The sequence below is a fragment of the Lithobates pipiens genome, unplaced genomic scaffold (genome assembly GCF_037356315.1).
Source record: "Lithobates pipiens isolate NorthernLeopardFrog02 unplaced genomic scaffold, aLitPip1_a1.2 Scaffold_16, whole genome shotgun sequence".
NCBI lineage: Eukaryota > Metazoa > Chordata > Amphibia > Anura > Ranidae > Lithobates > Lithobates pipiens.
Window position 1 is genome coordinate 22,740,061 of NW_027507748.1, and position 16,127 is coordinate 22,756,187.

Genomic DNA, 16,127 nt, shown 5'->3' on the forward strand with positions numbered 1-16,127 from the left:
GGGTGCTACGGTACATAGGCCTGAGTGCGTTACAGTCTGCTGTTCTGTAAGGACCGCTATCGGTCCACAATACATAGGGTTGCCGTGCACTACTGCTGACCGCTGCCCTATACTGCAGCAGTCCTTCATTGGTATAGGGACTGACGTACAGTCTGCTAATCACTAACACACAACCTGCTTGGTCCACAAAAGTTCTTATAAGGACTGGTAACTTGGTATAGGGTGCTACGGTACATAGGCCTGAGTGCAGTACAGTCTGCTGTTCTGTAAGGACCGCTATCGGTCCACAATAGATAGGGTTGACGTGCACCACTGCTGACCGCTGCCCTATACTGCAGCAGTCCTTCAGCGGTATAGGGACTGACGTACAGTCTGCTAAACACTAATACACAACCTGCTTGGTCCACAAAAGTTCTTATAAGGACTGGTAACTTGGTATAGGGTGCTACGGTACATAGGCTTGAGTGCGGTACAGTCTGCTGTTCTGTAAGGACCGCTATAGGTCCACAATAGATAGGGTTGACGTGCACCACTGCTGACCGCTCACCTATACTGCAGCAGTCCTTCAGCGGTATAGGGACTAAGAGTTTTGTCACAGGGTCATTTAAAAAATGACATGCAGAGGAAGAGGCAGGCCCTTCCGCAGGGGTGGTAGGGGTAGGGCAGGAGCAACAGGCTTGAGCCAAAGTGGGAAGTTGCAGAAGGTGCGTTCAATTACTTTAAAGGATGCACCAGACTTGGTTGAGTGGCTCGCTCAGCCTTACTCTTCTGCACCCTCCTCATCCTCTCGATCTGCACCCTCTTCTTCACTCTCTGCTATGTGCACCCCCAAAGACACTACCACCAACAACACGACCACCACCACCACCACCACATACCTTCCGCTTGAGTCACTGGAATTATTTTCCGATCCATATCAAGAGGACATTTCTGATGCGCAGCCACTCTTGGTATTGGATCAGGAAGAGGAGGTAGCAACAAGCGCTACTCAGCAGTCTGACGCCAGTACCCAGATCAGCCCAAGGAGGAGGTTGGTCCCCGGTGTTGCTGCCTACTCTACTTATAGCGGTGGGGAAGGTGACGTTGATGATGACGTGTCTAGTGATGTCACGTGGGTGCCCATAAGAGAGGAAGAGGAGGGGAGTTCAGAGGGAGATATGGACCAGCAGATAGGGAGGAGAAGCAGCAATGACTTACATTGCACAGCAGGGACAAAGCAGACTGCAAATGTATCAGGAGCGAGTCATCGACCATGTACGGTCACATCTGGCGCTCCCAGGACACCGGCACATGGCTCCGCAGTGTGGGCTTTTTTTAACGTGTCCGCTGCTGACAATAGCGTTGCCATCTGCAATCTTTGCAGTCAACGCGTTAGTCGCGGTAAGCCCAATACTCACCTAGGGACGACCGCCTTAAGAAGGCACATGAGCAGCCATCACCGAGCCCAGTGGGAGCAACGGAACACACAAAGCCACACTGCAGGCTCTCACCGTCCAGCCTCGTCTTCTACTTCTCCTTCTCCTCTCTCCTCACAATTGTCCTCCACTCCACCTTCCATCACGCCAAGCTCACATTTTTCTGCAAAAAGGCAGGCTTCCGTGGGCCTAATGTTTGAGCGTAAAAAAATGATGACGCCGGATAACCCTCTTGCCCAACGGTTGGCGGCTGGCTTGTCAGAACTCATAGCCCGCCAACTACTGCCATATAAACTGGTGGACTCGGAGGCCTTTCGCAAATTTGTGGCCATTGGAACACCACAATGGAAGGTCCCAGGAAGGAAGTATTTCTCAGAGAAGGGCATCCCAGAGCTATATGGCCATGTTCAGCGGCAAGTGAATGTATCTCTGGCACACAGTGTCGGTGCCAAGATACATCTGACCACAGACACGTGGTCTAGCAAACACGGGCAGGGAAGGTATATCAGTTTTACTGCCCACTGGGTGAACCTTCTGACGGCCGTCAAGCATGTAACCCGTGGCACCCGTGTAGATTTGGTTTTACCGCCACGGATTGCATGCAGGCCTGACTCTTCTTCTCCTCCTCCTACTCCATCCTCCTCCCTCTCCTCCTCAGCTGCCTCCTCCTTTTCCGCTGCTAGCGTCTCTTCCACTGCACCGCCCAAGCTCCCCAGAACCTATTCCACATGCCAGGTGAGACGTTGCCATGCCGTGCTGCGTCTGTTGTGCCTGGAAGCAAAGAGCCACACTGGCCCGGCACTCCTTTCAGCTTTGCGTTCACAGGCAGATGAGTGGCTAACACCGCTCAATTTGACAGTTGGTAAAGTGGTGTGTGACAACGGTGCCAATCTGCTTAGCGCATTGAAACAGGGCAAAATCACGCACGTGCCGTGCATGGCACACGTCTTAAACTTGGTCGTGCAGCGATTCCTTGTCAAATACCCTGGGGTCCAGGACATCTTGCGGCAGGCAAGGAAAATCTCGGCCCATTTCAGAAGATCTTACACGGCCATGGCTCGCCTTGCTGACATTCAGCGGCGACACCATCTGCCGGTCAGACGTCTTATTTGCGATTGCCCGACGCGATGGAACTCAACCTTCTATATGCTTGATAGGCTGCTCCAGCAGAAACGTGCAGTTAACGTCTACCTGTATGAACTCTGCGAAAGAAACGGTTCTGGGGAGCTGGGTTTTTTTTCACCGCGCCAGTGGCTGCTCATGCGCGACACATGCAGACTTCTGCGGCCATTTGAGGAGATCACCAAACTGGTCAGTCGCAGCCATGGCGCCATCAGTGACATGGTACCTTATGCCTTCTTTCTGGAGCGTGCATTGCGTCGTGTCATTGATCAGGCTGTGGAGGAGCAGGAGCGGGAAGATGAGGAAGTCGCAATGCTGGATGAATTCCCAGGGGGGGCTACTCTATCTGAGACAAGTCAACAACAGGAGTCTGATGAGGAGTCAGAGGAGGATGGTGCCGGGGCGGATGAGCAGGAGCAAGAAGAGCATGCTTTAAACCTTTCTGGGATCCCTGTTGTGCGAGGATGGGGAGAGGAGAATGAAGAGGACGACATTATCCTGGATGATGAGCAGGAGCCAGGCCACCACACCGCTTCCACTTTAGTGCAAATGGGGGCCTTCATGCTCCAGTGTTTTAATAGGGACCCCCGTATAAAAAGCATGAGGGTCAAGGACCAGTACTGGGTGGCAACGTACTTAGACCCCCGGTACAAACACAAAATGGCGGAAATGTTACCGCCGTCGCAGAGGGCTGTCAGAATGCAGCACTTCCAGGCCTTGCTTCGAGAAATGCTGCATTCTGCTTTTGCGTGCGCTGGCAGAGGAGCAATTCCCACTCCCAGAGAAGGATTTGCGGGTACCAATCCAACAGCGCCTGCAAGAAGAGGCCGGTTTGAAGATGTGTTGGTGACTTCGGATATGAGGTCATTCTTTCAGCCGACCCATCGACAGGTGTCATCCGGATCCAGCATCAGGGAACGCCTAGACCGTCAGGTGTCCGACTACATTGGGTTAACGGCCGATGTGGACGCTCTGAGGAGTGATGAACCCCTAGACTACTGGGTGGGCAGGCTTGACCTCTGGCCAGAGCTTGCCCAATTTGCAATCGAACTGTTGGCTTGCCCCTCATCCAGTGTCCTGTCCGAAAGGACGTTCAGCGCAGCAGGGGGGATTGTGACCGATAAGCGTACTCGCCTAGCTCACCACAGTGTTAACTACCTCACATTTCTAAAAATGAATGAGGCATGGATCTCGGAGGAATTCAACACATGTGATCAGTAGACCATGTATATGTCTATAAACAATTTTTGGAATCAAGCACACAGACCTTCTTAATTCATTTGGCTCACTTCCCTGACCCAAAAAAGCACACCGTACTATATGCCCCTACCCTCCTCTTTGAAGAGGTTGAGCGGTGTCATATTTCTACTGGGGCTGCTTATTATGAGGGGTTCCCACCATCCCTGTGCTGTGCTGACTTCCTCCTGGGTGTTCTTATTATGAGGGGCTCCCACCATCCCTGTGCTGTGCTGACTTCCTCCTGGGGGTTCTTATTATGAGGGGATCACACCATCCCTGTGCTGTGCTGACTTCCTCCTGGGGCTGCTTACGGTGCTGCTGTCAGCGCTGTATGTCACGGAGCTGCTGTCAGCGCTGTATGTCACGGAGCTGCTGTCAGCGCTGTATGTCACGGAGCTGCTGTCAGCGCTGTATGTCACGGAGCTGCTGTCAGCGCTGTATGTCACGGAGCTGCTGTCAGCGCTGTATGTCACGGAGCTGCTGTCAGCGCTGTATGTCACGGTGCTGCTGTCAGCGCTGTATGTCACGGAGCTGCTGTCAGCGCTGTATGTCACGGAGCTGCTGTCAGCGCTGTATGTCACGGTGCTGCTGTCAGCGCTGTATGTCACGGAGCTGCTGTCAGCGCTGTATGTCACGGAGCTGCTGTCAGCGCTGTATGTCACGGAGCTGCTGTCAGCGCTGTATGTCACGGAGCTGCTGTCAGCGCTGTATGTCACGGAGCTGCTGTCAGCGCTGTATGTCACGGTGCTGATGTCAGTGCTCTGTATTACGGTGCTGCTGTCAGTGCTCTGTATCTCCTGCACCCTCTTGTTTGCCTACCCTGGTCCCTGACCTTCCCTCTCCTCCATTGCCTTCATTAGCTCCATAGTCCTGAATTGTCAGAACAATTTCCCAAATAAAAAAAAAATGCTTGTAGTTATCGATCCCAAATTCACCTCATACATGTATTATGCTATTGTCCAGGTGGTGGGACTACGTGCTACCCCCTAATAATTACCCCGTGGCCGCAAATTCGACCTAAAGGTTTGCGAAATTCGCCTCCCATTGAAGTCAATGGAGCCCGCGGCGAACGGTCGTTTTCGCGAACGTTTGTGTCCGTTCGCGTTTCGCGTTCGCGAAACGTCCCGTCGGAAGTTCGTCCATCACTAGTCAAGAGCTCTGTAACCTACCTTCCCAGGCAGATGGGTGGCCTAGGTATGGTCAACCCGGTGTTTTTTTTTTCTCGGATGTTTTTTTAAACAGAATTTTGCTAACATGCTGGCAGAGGAACCGCCAAGGTGGGTTGGTATTTTTTTAGTCCTGGTTTAGGCCTTTTCTGTAAAGCTGGGAGAATGGTGGGCCAGTGAAAAGCCTGAGGGCCTGACATGGTGAGCTCCTGCCTTATGTTGCCCCACGCCTGAAAATGCTTTGACAGTGGCAAGTTACGGTGGTAGCACCGGCTGTTAAGATCTTTAGAGACCTTGTTCTCAAAGACCTAGCTAAACTTCCAGAGAAACGCATTCGCCACCAACACTTTTCGGACGTAGGACTTAAGTCCTTGTGTGATTGAAAGGACTTGGTCATACGTCCGGCCGATAAAGGGGGTGGGATTTTCATTTTAAACAAAAACCAGTATGAAATAGAAATGTATAGAATCCTTAGTGAACCGGGCACATATAAAGAATTGCCGAACAATCCCACCAGTTTACATAAAAAACAACTTGTTGACCTTATATCAAAAGGTCATGACCTTAAGATTTTAAATAAAAAGGAAAATAATTTCTTGATACCCACAGTTCCACATATACCCACCATATATTACCTACCCAAAATCCACAAAGATCCAGTTAAACCTCCCCGGACGGCCTATAGTGAGTGGCATCAATTCAGTCACATCACGTATAGGTCATTATATAGACTTTTACTTGCACCCTTTGGTCATAAAGACTCCATCATATTTGAAAGATTCAGGCTCCACTATTAGACTACAAGAGAACATCGAAGTACAGGAGAATTACATTATAGCCACAGCAGACGTGGCGTCCCTTCACACTTGTATACCACACAAAAGGGGCATAGAGGCTGTTCGCCACTTTTTGGATCTGGAACACTCCCTGGCACCCTTTCAGTGTGAATACCTCATTGAACTTTTAGAATTAACTACCAGACATAGTTATTTTTGGTTCAATGAATGTTACTACCTCCAACAAAGGGGCATAGCAATGGGGACCAAATTCGCTCCCAGCCTTGCGAATCTCTTCATCGCCAAGTGGGAGGAGGATGTCGTCTATGCCCAACAGAACCCATCATTGGTCCTTTGGGCAAGATACATAGACGACACCCTCCTCCTGTGGAGTGGCACTCGAGAATCTCTTGGAATGTTCTTTGACTGTCTTAATTCTAACGATAGGGGTATCGTACTTTCGTACAAGGCTAGTACAAGTAAGATACATTTTCTAGTTTTGGAAATTGAGATGGTTGATAACCACTTCAGATTCCAAACGTACTTTTTTTGTTTACAAACGGTTTTTATTAAAGGTTATTGAAACATATACAATAAAAAAGGTCAATCGGTACAAAAGTAATCAAAGAGAATAGCATACAATGTAACCTCAATAAATCCTTGATACTCTGATATGACAAAGAGTGGTATGCTAATCCCAACCAAGAGAACTCATAGGAAAATTCCGCTGAACCCTTGCACCTCATTGAGTGAAAATAGAAAGAAAAACCAAACAAAGTAAAGAAAAAAGTAAGAAGAGAAAAGAAAAACTAAAAAGAAAACCAAAATGCTACCACAAGTGAATGTCATCAAAAACCTTCATATACCCTGCCATTAAACACTGTGCTCAGCCGGACTGTCAGGCCTTGGGGTTATCCATTGCAGAGAAGTCCAAACGGACCATTTACGATCAAAAATCTGCATGGAGTCTTGCAAAGTGTGGTGTAATCGCTCCATGAGCTTAATCGACTCCATGCGCTGCAAAACTTGTTCCCAAGGAACCACCGGGGATCTCCAGTGCAACGCCACAGTCCAATGAACTGCATTGACTAGTTTATGGGCTAATTTCTGAGCCGGGGGAGTTAGTCCCGGGATGTCAGCAAATAAAAGGCCAATCCGGCACGTGATATCAATATTAGAGCCCGTAACCTGGAATAATTTATCAGCGACCCGTTGCCAAATGGGCTGCAGTACCCCACAGCCCCAAAAGATATGGGAGAAGGAGCCCGGCTCCGGACATCCACGAAAGCAGCTCCCCGGGACCAGTGGGCAAAATCTATGCAGCCTAGCAGGGGTATAGTACCATCTAGTGTGCAGTTTTAATGCAGTTTCCCTGACCGCCAACGATTTCGTGCATTTACGCATGTTTGAAATCACATCTTCCCATTCCTCCGGGGTCATTTCGAAGCCAACCTCCCTCTCCCAACCCAGCATAGCCTGTGATTTAGCCGGTAGCTGTACCTCTCCAAGAGAACGGTACAACCAGGAGATATTTCCCCGATCCCTAGATGAGGACTTACAAATCCTTTCAAAATCATTAGGAGGGGGAAGCCCCCACTTCAAGTAATGAGTGGCGTAGAAATGCCGAACCTGCAGGTATTTATAAAAATCTTCTCTGGGCAACCCGAACTGCTCCTGGAGAGAAGCAAAGGTACAAAACGGCTGTTCTTGGGAAAGGGCCTCAAGGGTAACCAGGTCTTTCTGAGACCAACCCTCAAAGCTCTCCGGTGCCGAAAAAGCCGGCGGGAATCTAGGGTCCCCCAAAAAAGAGGCCAGGCCGGGGCAGGGTGGGCACAGGGCATATCGCTTTTTGTATAAAGACCAGAGTTGAAGGGATTGTGCTACCACTCCATTCAAAGTGGCTAATTGTTTGGGGCGAACCCCATCCAACCACAGAAGGCCCGGGAGGTAGAAAGGGTTCACCGAGGATCTCTCAAATTGAAGCCATGAGACCGTACCCGGGGGATAATGCCACTGCGCCAGCTGCACCAGCCTGGCCGCGAGGTAATATAACCATAGATGAGGGAGCCCCAGACCCCCACGGACCGCTGGCCTGAAAAGTAGCGTCTTGTGCAGTCTAGGTTTTTTGTTTTGCCAAACGAACCGATTGATCTCTTTCTGTATACCATCAATCGTGTTCCGGGAGACATATAGAGGCAGTGCTCTAAAAAAAAATAAAAGCTTCGGGAGGATAGTCATTTTGATAGCCTGGATTCTACCCATAAAGGATATCCGATAACTATCCCATGATCGCAATAATTGTGTGACCTGGGCAAAGGCTTTGGGATAATTTGCATAATACATTTTAGGTAAGGAGGCAGCCAACTTGATACCCAAATAGGGCAACGAGTCGCAGCACAATGTAAAACCAAAGCTCGCCTGTATACCTGCAAGAGTGGCATTGGGAATGTTAATAGGAAGGGCCGCACACTTAGCAAGATTGACGCCCAGACCAGACATACCATGGAATGAATTCAACAAAAGGATCAGATTCGGCAGCGAGACCACAGGGTCTGATAAAAATAATAGTACATCGTCTGCATACATACTCAGTGTGAAAACCTGATCCCCCTTAGAATACCCCTTAATATCAGGGTGTAGACATATCGCCCTGGCAAGCGGCTCCACCGCCAGGGCAAATAGCAGGGGGGAGAGGGGGCAACCCTGCCTAGTCCCCCTGCCAAGCGGAAAATAGTCAGAGGAACATCCCGGGAGTTTAATTCGGGTGCAGGGGCGATGGTACAGAGCCCTGAAGCCGTGCACAAAAGCCCCCCCAAACCCGAACCTAGACAGGACCGATTCCAGATAAGGCCAGGTGACGCTATCAAACGCCTTATGGATATCTAAGCTTAGCAGTAGCACCTTTTTAGAGAATAAATTGGCGTCCTGAATAATATTAGTGGTAAGACGGATATTGTCTGTAATTTGGCGAGAAGGGATAAATCCGGTCTGGTCTGGGGATATCAGAGTGGGGATAATATTAGAAAGTCTATTTGCCAATAGGCGGCCAAATATTTTCAAATCATTATTAATAACCGAAATTGGTCTATAATTTTGGGGGAGGGAGTGGTCTCTGTTCGGTTTGGGGATCAAGGACATGTTCGCAAGAAGCATGTCCTCGGGGAAAGTGTGGCCTGTTAAAACATAATTAAACAATTTCGCCAAATAGGGAAGTAGTTGGGGTGAAATTTTTTTATAATATATAGAGGTAAAACCGTCTGGACCAGGGGCCCTAGAGGGTTTCAGTGATGAAATGATTGTCTGGAGTTCCTCCGTACTGCAAGGGGCATTCAAAGCCAGAGTTTGCTCCTCAGTCAGGGAGGGGAGGGGAAGGCCATCAAGCCAATCCTTAACAGCTAGACCCGGCGTGGGGGTCGGGGCTGCCAACAAGTCCTGGTAAAATTTAGAAAACAGTCCCAAAACCTCTGCCGGATGAGATACCAATTCGCCCCCTGCGTTCCTGAGTTTGTAAGTGTGTGGCGGTCTCATAGTAGCATTCAACTTCCTGGCAAACATCGCAGAAGCCGAGTTACTGTGCAATAAAAATTTAGCCCTTGACCACCTCAACGCCTTCTCCGTCTGCCCAGAGAGAAGTGTGTCTAGTTCCGCTCTTTTAGTCAGGATCTGTGCGAATATGTCAGGGGAATGGGAGTGGCCATGAGTGTGATATAGTTTCGCTAATTCTTCAGTAAGTCTGGAGATGTCATGTAGTCTCTGTTTCTTCTGCGTGGCCGCTATAGAGATCAAACGACCCCTGAGGACCGCCTTATGAGCGGCCCAAAGGGTGGAGGGGGAGATGTCCTCAACGTCATTTAAAGTAAAATATTCCTTAATGTGCTCTGCAATCTCCGCCACCAGGGCCGGATCCGAAAGCATAGAATCATTAACGCGCCACGAGGCCTGGGATGGGGCTATACCTATATGTGCTACCGAGAACGACACCGCCTGATGATCCGACCAGGGGCACGGGATAATACAAGCCTTAGATGAATTAGCTAACAGTACCGGAGTGCTAAATATATAGTCCAGTCTGGAATAGCTGTCGTGAGGATGGGAATAAAACGTATAGTCTCTGGCACCCACATTATGGGCGCGCCATGTGTCGAGTAGTTGATGGGAACCGAGCAGACGGACAAGGGATCTCGGAAAGGCATTAGCAGTACTCACCACACGGCTTCTATCCAGCTTAGAATGTGCCACCAAGTTGAAGTCGCCACCAATAGATGGGGGGAAAGGTATCTGTCCAAAATCTGGAAAAAAGAAATAAAAAAAGATGCCTGCGAGGTGTTAGGAGCATAAACATTAGCCAAAGTGATCTCCTTACCATTCAACAAACCCTGCAGGATGATAAATCTACTATAGGGATCTTTATAGACGTGTTTAACCTCCAACCTAACTGAGTTTCTAATAAATATAGCCACCCCCTTAGATTTCGAGCTAAAAGTGGTGAAATAATGTTGCCTGTAATGTCGGTCAAAGAAACGAGGGTGATTAGTTTCAGAGAAATGCGTTTCTTGTAGAAACAATATATCCCCCCCCATATGTCTATAATACCGAAATGCTTTCCTACGCTTATGAGGAGCATTGAAGCCCTCTACATTATGGGAGATTATTTTAAGACCCATGACAGGAGGAAGGAGAACGCTATTAATAGGCACAATAACAGTATACTAAAGTACATTTCTGGATGGCAGGGCACCCAATACCAAACTGAAGATAAATTCACATGTGGTAAAAGAAAAGACAATAAACTAAAAAAACATTTGAAAAGAAAAAAGAAAAACCAAGCATTAGTGAAACACCATGGCTTCGGGGGTATACCAAAGACAAAACCAAACTTGTGGATACCCCCGACAAAAATAACATCAGTCATCAGTCAAGTGGACTCTAAAGTCCAATGCTCTATTCCGTAGGCACTGTCAAGCTAAAATGCAGTGCGATTCCAGATCCCAGGATCCAAAATCCGGAGCCCGAATCTTGATGGCAGTAAAGACCGGGGTCACCAGGCACTAAATAGAAAGAGCAGGGGGACACCTAAGCGCGAGCAGTGAGAGTAGTTCTGGTGAAAAAGGCGCCAACCATTCAACAGAAAAATAAAACAGGGGTGATCGAAGCATATATCAAAACGGGAATACGAAAAAAAAAGAAAACTAAAAATATTCATGAAAACCGGGGAAAACCGGTAGCATAACTGGTAGCGCAACAAAAAATTCTCAGAAGAGGGAGCTCACTCATCCGGACGATCTTCAAAGGTGATCACATTTGCAAGTCTCGGAGCTCTTGACGCTGTCGTCTGCGGTCCCGCTGTGGAGACGGGGTAGCCCAAATGGGCGAAGGACGAGGGGTAGAAGGAAGCTTCTGAGGTTGCTCTGGAGCCAGCAGGCCGAGTTTGATAAGTAACTCCTTGCCGCCTTGCAAAGTGGTGACCGTATGGGTTGTTCCATTGTGAGGGACTTGCAATTTGAAAGGAAACCCCCAGCGGTACCTGATTCTCGCCGTTTGCAGAGCCGCTGTGACCTCCTTAAGATTCCTCCTCTTTTCCAAAGTTGCTGGGGACAGGTCAGGGAAGATTTGAATTCTCACTCCATCTAGCTGAATATTAGGGGTATTGCGGGATGCACGCAGAATTTCCTCCTTGATGAGAAAGTCCTTAAGGCATAATACAATGTCTCTAGGCGGCTTATCCTCAGGGGGTTTGGGCCTCAAAGCCCTGTGAATCCTGTCACAGGCAAATGCGGTTTCCGGGGAGTCCGGTAAAAGTGACATAAAAAGCCTCTTAATGGAAGGAAGCAGATCCGTTATCTGTTCCGGAACCCCTCTCACCCTGAGGTTGTTGCGCCTGTTTCTGTTGTCCAAATCTTCGAGATTGGCCTGCAGCTGAGTAACAGTATCTGAGATGGAGTCATAATCTCTGCGTAGATCCGAATACGCAAGGTGCAGTTCATCATGTTTGGCTTCCAATAAATCCGTCCTCCCTCCCAGCGCTGCCAACTCCTGTGTCAGAGTGTTAGTAGATTTATGAAGTTCCACTTGGAACTTATTAGCCAGCTTTTCGTACATGGCAGAGAGGCTAGCATCTAGCTCTGCCTTGGTGAGGTGTACAGCGTACTCACTGGATGGTGCGGTGGACGCCGGAGGGAGACTTGGGCCTGGCGTGACTGCCGAAGCCTGCGGAGGCTGGGCGCCATTTTGCGACATCCCGCTCTGTTCCCTCGTCCATGGAAGGTAAGTAGTCAGGGACTTCTGAGTAGTTTTCCCACGGTGAGCTTTACGTGTCGGCATGCACCTCTGATTCCCCAAGGGGTGTAGGCTGTAACCGATCGAAATTGCAGGCTGAAATCCCCTCGGGGAGTGATAGATCTCTCACGGGTTCACGGAGCTCTCACTCCATGCGTCCTCTCCTCACCGCGCCGCGCATGCGCCCCTCCAGATTCCAAACGTACTTTAAGCCCACAGACCGTAATGGTTTTGTCCCTATAGACAGTTGTCATCATAAATCATGGCTGAACTCAGTTCCACGTAGCCAGTTCCTGAGGCTCTGCAGAAATTGTACCAACAAGCATACATTTAACACACAGGCTAAGATCTTAAAATGGCGTTTTCTTGATAAGGGGTATGATGATAGGTCTTTAGATCTAGAACTTCAGAGAGTGGTGAACTTGGATAGGAAATCTCTCCTTGTAATTAAACCTAAACAAGAACCAGACGAGAACTTTAAATGGGCCATGCTGACGGAATTTTCAACACAATCCAAACAAATTAAAACTATTGTCAACAGACAGTGGAATGTTCTTAGAAATTAGGTTATTCTCAGCACGTCACTACCTGAGTGGGCTAAAATCATTTTTAGGGGAGCACCTTCTTTGTATAACCGCATAGCACCGAATATAGTGAACCCGCCAGTTCGTTCTTCCTTTTTTTATGATCTAATAGGCTATTTTCCTTGTAAGAAATGTGTTGTGTGTCAACACAACTCTTTGGGGAGATGCAAAACTTTAGAATTTACATCAACTGTAACAAATAAAAAATATAAGATCAAACAATTTCGCACTTGTAGCAGCAAGTATATTGTATATTTAATCACTTGCCCTTGCGGCCAACAGTATGATGGCCGCACGATCAGGATGTTTTCCGTGAGAGTGGGTGAACATATTGCTCTTATTAAAAGCAAAGATTCTAAGCATACTGTCCCCAGACATTATAAAGAATTTCATAACAGTAATCCATTAGGTTTACAATTTATTGCCATCGACAAGTATGTTCCCCCATGGAGAGGGGGTGCTATGACTAGAGGAGTGTCTCGTTTAGAGACGTTCTGGATCTATGAGCTCCAGTTCTACTCCCCTTTCAGAATGAATGTGGAGTGGGACATTAATGCTTTCATTAATGAGTCTTAGGAGTGGTAGTCATTATTGATATTTTCAGATTGATTTTCATCTTCTATACAATTTAGTGGGCATTTTCTCTTCCTTTTTATTTATTTATGTTTTGTTTTTGAATTTGGTATCATAATTTTCATTCAGTCACATTGAATTATAATATATGTTTTTTGCCTTTTGGCTGTATGTATCTAAACATCACGATAAGATTATCACTAATGTAAGACCTCTTTAAAATAATCCATCTCTGACATATGTCCCAAAACTTTTGACACATTGTATTTGGGGTTTTAATTTCTTGCTATATATCAGCTTTGTTCAACATAATACTGTATTTGAGACGGGCTGTGGAGCGCAAGCCCTGCTTTCACATTGAGGGTTGGGATGGCCGTCTATTTCACACAAACCGGAAGTTGGACGGCCAGTGGAACGCCTACCACTCCTTGATATAGAGACGTGGAACGCACGGCGGTCCGCCATTTTGGCTTAACCTGGAAGTAACATTTACATTCACATGGTGACACTATGAGCTGGATTCTGGTTAGAAGGGTCATATTCTCTATAAATGTAAGTAAGGCTGCGGTGCAGAGACACCCCAGACAAAGTGTATTGACACAAAACGCATCAGGAGGACTTCACTGCCGCCACCTTTTGTTTTATACAAGCCCTTGAAACACTTTTTTAATGTAAGTGTACAACCTTTTAATAAATTTCCTTTTGTAACATGGAATTACAGTATATGGTCTTCTCTATCCTTTTCTATATATTGGTTGTATCCTGACACTATACTTACCTATGCTAAGACGGACCTTTCTCCAAAAGTTTTGGGACACATCTGCAGGGATCGTTTTTTGGTTGCCTGCTGACATTCTAAGCTCTATTGACTCACAGAACGTACGCTCTGGTGGGTCTAAGCTATCTGGTAAGCTCACATCTTCTCTGGTGATGGTCTTGTCACGCTGATGATTGCCAGGCACTTTTTTTTGACCGTTTGAAGAGTGTGCAAACTTCTTTTTGGGACTTTTGGCACGATCTTCAATGGACTTTTTCACCTAAATATTTATTTTTGCCACTTAATTTTCTTTTTGAGTTTTTTGCTTGAATGTTGTAATCAGTCTTCGCACGGCTCAAATTTTGTTCATTTTATTTTTGTGTATATATATATATATATATATATATGTGATTTCAGTGTTATCACACCAGTCACTTTTCCATTGTTTATCATTTTCTCTGACATCCTCTTATCACAAGATTTGTTGCCAGTACCTATCACTATTCAGTGTGTCATAAGAGTGGTTGCTATTGTTTGCCACTACCTAGTGTGCCATAATATTGACTACCAGTCTCTGTCACTTTTTTACACACGATCGCACTGACATGTGTTCAGTCATGTTATTGTTTTAGTCACTTTAAAGCGCTACACCATATATATCCAAGTAACGGCGGAGGAAATTATGTATGTATACATGGAGATCACATCCCCCTTATATATTTATAAATGGAGATCATATCCCCCCTTATGTATTATACATGGAGATCATATCCCCCTTAAATATTTATACATGGATATCATATCCCCCTTAAGTATTTATACATGATGATCAAATCCCCCCTTAATCTCCTCTTCTTAAAAGGGAATACATTCAGTTCCTCTAATCTTTCCTCATAGCTGAGTTCCTCCATGCCTCTTATCAGTTTGGTTGCCCTTCTCTGCACTTTCTCCAGTTCCCTGATATCCTTTTTGAGAACCGGAGCCCAAAACTGAACTACATATTCCAGATGAGGTCTTACTAATGATTTTTTTGGGGGCTTCTCATGAGTTTGCAATTTAAAGTGGTCCCCCATAGTATCTCAGAAAAGTTATTCCTGATAGAACGCTTACCAATACTTACCAATAAGTAGAATATCAGTGAAAATACACAATTAAAAAGGTGGAATTGTTTTCTGAACTTTCTTCATCTTTTCAGGTTGAGATTGGAGAGCTCCCTCATATCTGCCTTTACGTGTCCCGACCTCTGCATGCAGTTCCGGATCCGAAACCAATTTTGGAGAAAATTCTGCCGGCTGCGAAAATATATGAGAATCCGTTGGTTATCAAATATGGAGATGCGAATGACACCAGAGAATGAAGATGAAGAATCCTCATAGGACAAATATTCCCCAATTCACTTTTTAGTTAGTCATCACAAAATTCCTAATTATATGATATGTCATGGAGAATAAAGTATACATCACATCTCTACAATACATGCATTCCATATGTTTATCTCTATAACCTCTTCCCGCTGGTATAATGCACATATGTGACCACACAGCGGATGGGTCCTAACGCTGGTTGTATAAATCTGACGGCTCTCCACCAACAACTCCCCCTCACTGTTAATGAAAGAGAGCTGGTGGGTGGCGCTTATGATCATGTGACTGCTGCAACAGCCAATCACTGGGTCACATTAGTAGGAACTCCACCTCCCATCAAATGCCTTAAAGGGCCAGCAGCAGCCAGCAACAAGGGGTTAATGCAGTATTAAACTCAACCCATTACGTGCTTTGCCGCATACACACGACCGGTTTTGCCATCGGAAATTAAGTACGAAGGTTTTTTTCAACGGAATTCAACTCAAACTGTCTTGCATACACACGGTCACACCAAATTCCAATGGCCAATAAGCGGCGACGTACAACACGTATGACGGCACTATAAAAAGTAAGTTTAATGCTTCCGCGCATGTGTTGAATTGTTTCCGAGCATGCGTCAGAATTTTGCACGTCGGAATTGCATACACACGAACGGAATTTCCGATAGAAACTTTTTCCGTCTGAAAAATTGAGAACATGCTCTCAATCTTTTGCTGGCCGAAATTCCTCCAGCAAAAGTCCGATGGATCCACGGTCGCATTTTCTGGTGAAAAGCTCTCATCGGTCTTTTGCTGGCTGAAATTCCGATCGTGTGTACGCGGCACTAGATGTCTTCTGAGCTCAGTGTTAGCTCTT

General features: G+C 46.8%; 1 protein-coding gene across 1 annotated transcript in view; it reads left to right on the top strand.

The window, feature by feature from the left end:
- The window catches only part of LOC143981666 (uncharacterized), a 30,565-nt gene extending 15,184 nt beyond the window's left edge, over window positions 1-15,381 (top strand). Inside the window, exon 3 of the mRNA XM_077479663.1 lies at window positions 15,104-15,381. Coding sequence (XP_077335789.1) covers window positions 15,104-15,265 — 162 coding nt within the window. The 3' untranslated portion in view covers window positions 15,266-15,381. The remainder of the gene's footprint in view (window positions 1-15,103) is intronic.
- Window positions 15,382-16,127: the final 746 nt, after the last annotated feature.